Source organism: Hyposmocoma kahamanoa, unplaced genomic scaffold (assembly GCF_003589595.1).
Source record: "Hyposmocoma kahamanoa isolate Upper Pololo Valley unplaced genomic scaffold, ASM358959v1 81, whole genome shotgun sequence".
Taxonomy (NCBI): Eukaryota; Metazoa; Arthropoda; class Insecta; order Lepidoptera; family Cosmopterigidae; genus Hyposmocoma; species Hyposmocoma kahamanoa.
The window spans coordinates 2,759,526-2,763,319 of record NW_020654080.1 but is presented as its reverse complement, the minus strand read 5'-3'; the positions used below and the strand labels follow the sequence as shown (position 1 = coordinate 2,763,319).

General features: G+C 36.9%; 1 protein-coding gene across 1 annotated transcript in view; it reads left to right on the top strand.

Moving 5' to 3' along the window:
- LOC113234015 (adenylate cyclase type 2-like) overlaps nt 1-3,794 on the top strand; it is a 254,540-nt gene that overhangs the window by 240,806 nt on the left and 9,940 nt on the right. Inside the window, exons 15-17 of the mRNA XM_026469243.1 lie at nt 760-822; nt 911-1,030; nt 3,586-3,744. Of these exons, the coding sequence (XP_026325028.1) occupies nt 760-822; nt 911-1,030; nt 3,586-3,744 (342 nt within the window). The remainder of the gene's footprint in view (nt 1-759; nt 823-910; nt 1,031-3,585; nt 3,745-3,794) is intronic.

Genomic DNA, 3,794 nt, shown 5'->3' with positions numbered 1-3,794 from the left:
GTTTTTGTTTTGGTATTTAAGAGATTTACCAAAAAAAATGTGTTACAATGTACGAGACTTGTCTGAGCGCTTGCACTGTCGGCGATACACTCAGCAAAAGGCACTTATCGCGTAACTTCGTGTGACGGAGCCCTGACTATACTATTGTGGCCCACAAGTTGTTGCCGATACCCACATTACTAGTAGTAACTACCATGCTGAAGTGTGGGACATGTTTGTCATTGTGATGATTTGTCACTCTGCGTAACGTACTCACTGAGTGTTGCCCACGCCTTTGCGAGTAGGTTCCTTACGTACACCCTAAATAACATTTATTTTTAATCAACTTGCAAAAAAGGAGGAGTTTCTCAATTCTACAGTATTTTTTTGTGTGTGTGTATTACGCGACTATTCGTGAACCTATTTTGTTTATTTTTTTTTGTTGGGCAGAGGGTATCACAATATTAGTTCGATTTAAGTTTGAAGAAAACATTCCATCTCTTAAGGGTGGCAAACTAGGGGATGGATTCGGTTTCGGCGCACTTTCCTTTAACCGATTTCAATAAAACTTAGCAAATAAGTGTAATTCCAATAGAAAAAAGCCGTTTTATTTTCAGTAGTGTACTTTTGTTACACAACGTGCACCAACAAGTTCTTTGTTTGTTCCGCAAAGCTAATGGTAAATTTCAAATTAAATATCAGTCATAAATTCCAAAAAACTCAAGAGATGCGATTGCGATGCATTGACCCACGGCTGACTTACCTTTGTTTATATTTCAGTACCAGCCAGACATTGCTTTAGACATCACGGATTTGATTAGAATCGACAATGTCTCTGTGTCTGTAAGTAAAATATATTTAATGAAATTAACTTGTGCTATTTTACAAACCATTGGGTGCAAAACTTATACAAATAATTTTAAATTTTCAGATTCAACCGGCACCTGGTATTAGAAACGATACTTTTAACATGACATCAACAAACAGCACTATGATAAAAATTGATGACATCATGAGAATGAATTTTAACAGCATATCGGACTCTGTGCCTGTAAGTATAATAAAAATAAGTATTTCAGAGTAGAATATTGGTTACTTTGAATTGATGCAATATTTATTTTATTCAATATCGTATACAATAATAATACAAACTCAGTATATTTAATAAAATAAATACTGCAATGCTCCATTATTATTATTGATAAAGGATCGGACAATCACAAAACTAAAATCCTTCGCTCCAACTGGACTCTATAATATCATGGAGAATGTGCAATGGAATTGCAGGATGTAGTTTCGCCTACCCTTTTCCATCACCGGGGGACTAGACGTAGGTTTGGGCTCGTGTCATGCTATGTAGCCTTACCACCCTATTTTTTTTTATTATGATATTACCCACTGTATTTTACGGCTGACGTACATGATGTACATGTATTTTTTGTGAATGTACTACTACTCGTATTACATACATACATACGCTCACGCTCTAGTCCCACAGTAGCGGTAGGCAGAGACCACGGAACACTTACTTACTTTTTATGGCAGAAGAAGCGTGAAAGTAGAATTAATCGCAGTGGAGACGAGGTCTTTGAGGTAAATTTGTGTAATAAAGTTGAGTGATAGAGTGAAGAATACAATAATATGGCTTGAAAATGGATGTGGTGACTACAATACAGAAAGGACTGTAGAGGTGGTTTGGGCATGTAGAGCGGATGGATGTAAGAAGAATTACCAAACAGATTTATGATGCGAATGTGGATGGAAGGGTTTTAAGAGGACGTCCCAGAAGGACTTACATTGACCAGATCAGTGTTGTCCTCAAAAAGGCTGGGATCCGAAGTGACGAGAATAAAAGAAGTTGACTACTATTTGAATTTAGCCAATGTGTAAACGCTGTGTATTATCGAAATATGTCATACTAAATAAATAGGGTGGCGTGGCTACATAGCATGACATTTGGGTTCCACCCCTATGTTGGGGATATTGCAAGAATACGCACGAAGCGTTAAGCTTCCACATTTACACGGTGAACGGCTAAAGAGTGGAATTACCTTCCTGTAGATTTATGCCACGAACGTTATTACTTGGGCCTTTTAAATGCATGCTCCATCGTCGTCCTCATCCTCACTTAACCATCCGGTGAGATGAAGTAAAATGGGCACTTTATATTTACACATCTTGTAAAAAAAGAACTTAAACCAGTGTCTGTTTCCCAAACCAGGGTACCGCTCTTACCAACTGAGTTAAAGATCGCGCGATAAGAGTTGGTGGCTTTGACAAATGACGCTGTTTGGAGTCGGATCGATGGAATTTTTCATGCTATTTTATTTTAATTTATTCCATTTTTGACTGACAATTGGATGCTGACAAGCAATAACGTAGCAGTATAGCTCCTTCTGAAAGTGTTCGTCCAGGGAGGTACTGCCACTGTTCAGCCGCTAAGCAGTAATGTGAGCATTACAGCGTTCCGGTTTTGAAGGGTAAGGGTGCTGATGAAATTACAGGCACATGGGACTTGCTAACTTATGTCTTAGGGTGACGGACGCAGTGGCCCTTAGATCTTTGCGATTTAAAACTCTGATTGGCACTGCAACTGTTACGGAAAGGCGTGTCGCTTACCATCAGGCGCACGACTTGTTCGTCCTGTCACTTGGTAATATGAAAAAAAGTATCAACCAACATGGCACCTAATGATATTTTAGTCGTTTTTGATAGTTTGTTCTAAAATTTATTTATAAAATGAAAACTTTGACTATTTTTAATACAAATTTACTTTCTCAAACTTGTATCTTATAAAGAGTGATTGTTCAGGAGATTGGCAAAACTTTATATTTATTTTAAATGTTAATGTCGATGTATTACTTTAGGAATAGGTAAAAGCCAGGTGTGAGAATATTAAGGAAATATGACGTGAAATCAGCCTGCAAAAATTTGTATATTCAATCCATTTTTTTGCATTTCAATAACTTTGGCCTTTAAGATACGAGTTTGAGAAAGTAATGCGACGATGAGTAAAAATCTAACATCATTCATTTAAATTAATATAGTCTCTACCGGCTAAAGCAAATAAGTCATATTCATTTGTTACTTCATTAATTTGTAACTTAAATTCTAGTGGCGACTTTTTCAAATTTATCATTCTCTTCACATCTTCCAACACTATAAACAACACTAAATATATATAATTATGTATAAAAAATGAAGCACTTGTTTGAATTATGTTCTTTAGTCTGCCGACCATAGTAATAAATCAATACAATTCATCATTCCTGAGGTGACAAAAGTTTTCATTGTACAAGTAATAACTATGATCATATCGGTGGACACGTTTTTGCTTATCAGCATCCTTTGAACTACAAATTAGAGTGGATACACACAGCGATGCAAATGCGACGCAAACGCGATGCAATAACGGTGCAGTCGCTAATCGTCTACCTTTACACACGCGCGCGAGTTTAAGCAGCGATATAAAAGCGCTATTGCATCGCAACACTTGGGATTTATAGACGAGGCTATAAAACGCAAGTGTAGCGATGCAATCGCGCGTTTTGTAGTTGGTAGTTAAAAGTAAAATATGTATAATGCTTTGAACTTTTTTAATTCTAGAGCTACTTGTACAGTTCAGTACTGACAATAGCGTCAATATCAGTATTCCTGCGAGTTGGATTCGTGCTGAAGCTGGTTGTTATGGTTTTAACATTGATCTGCCACATCAGCCTCTTTTCATGTTCTACACTCTTTTGGTATTATCAGACTACGAAAGACGTTGGTGATGGGTAAGTTGTTGGACGCAATTTTTAATCTAAAACTAATAA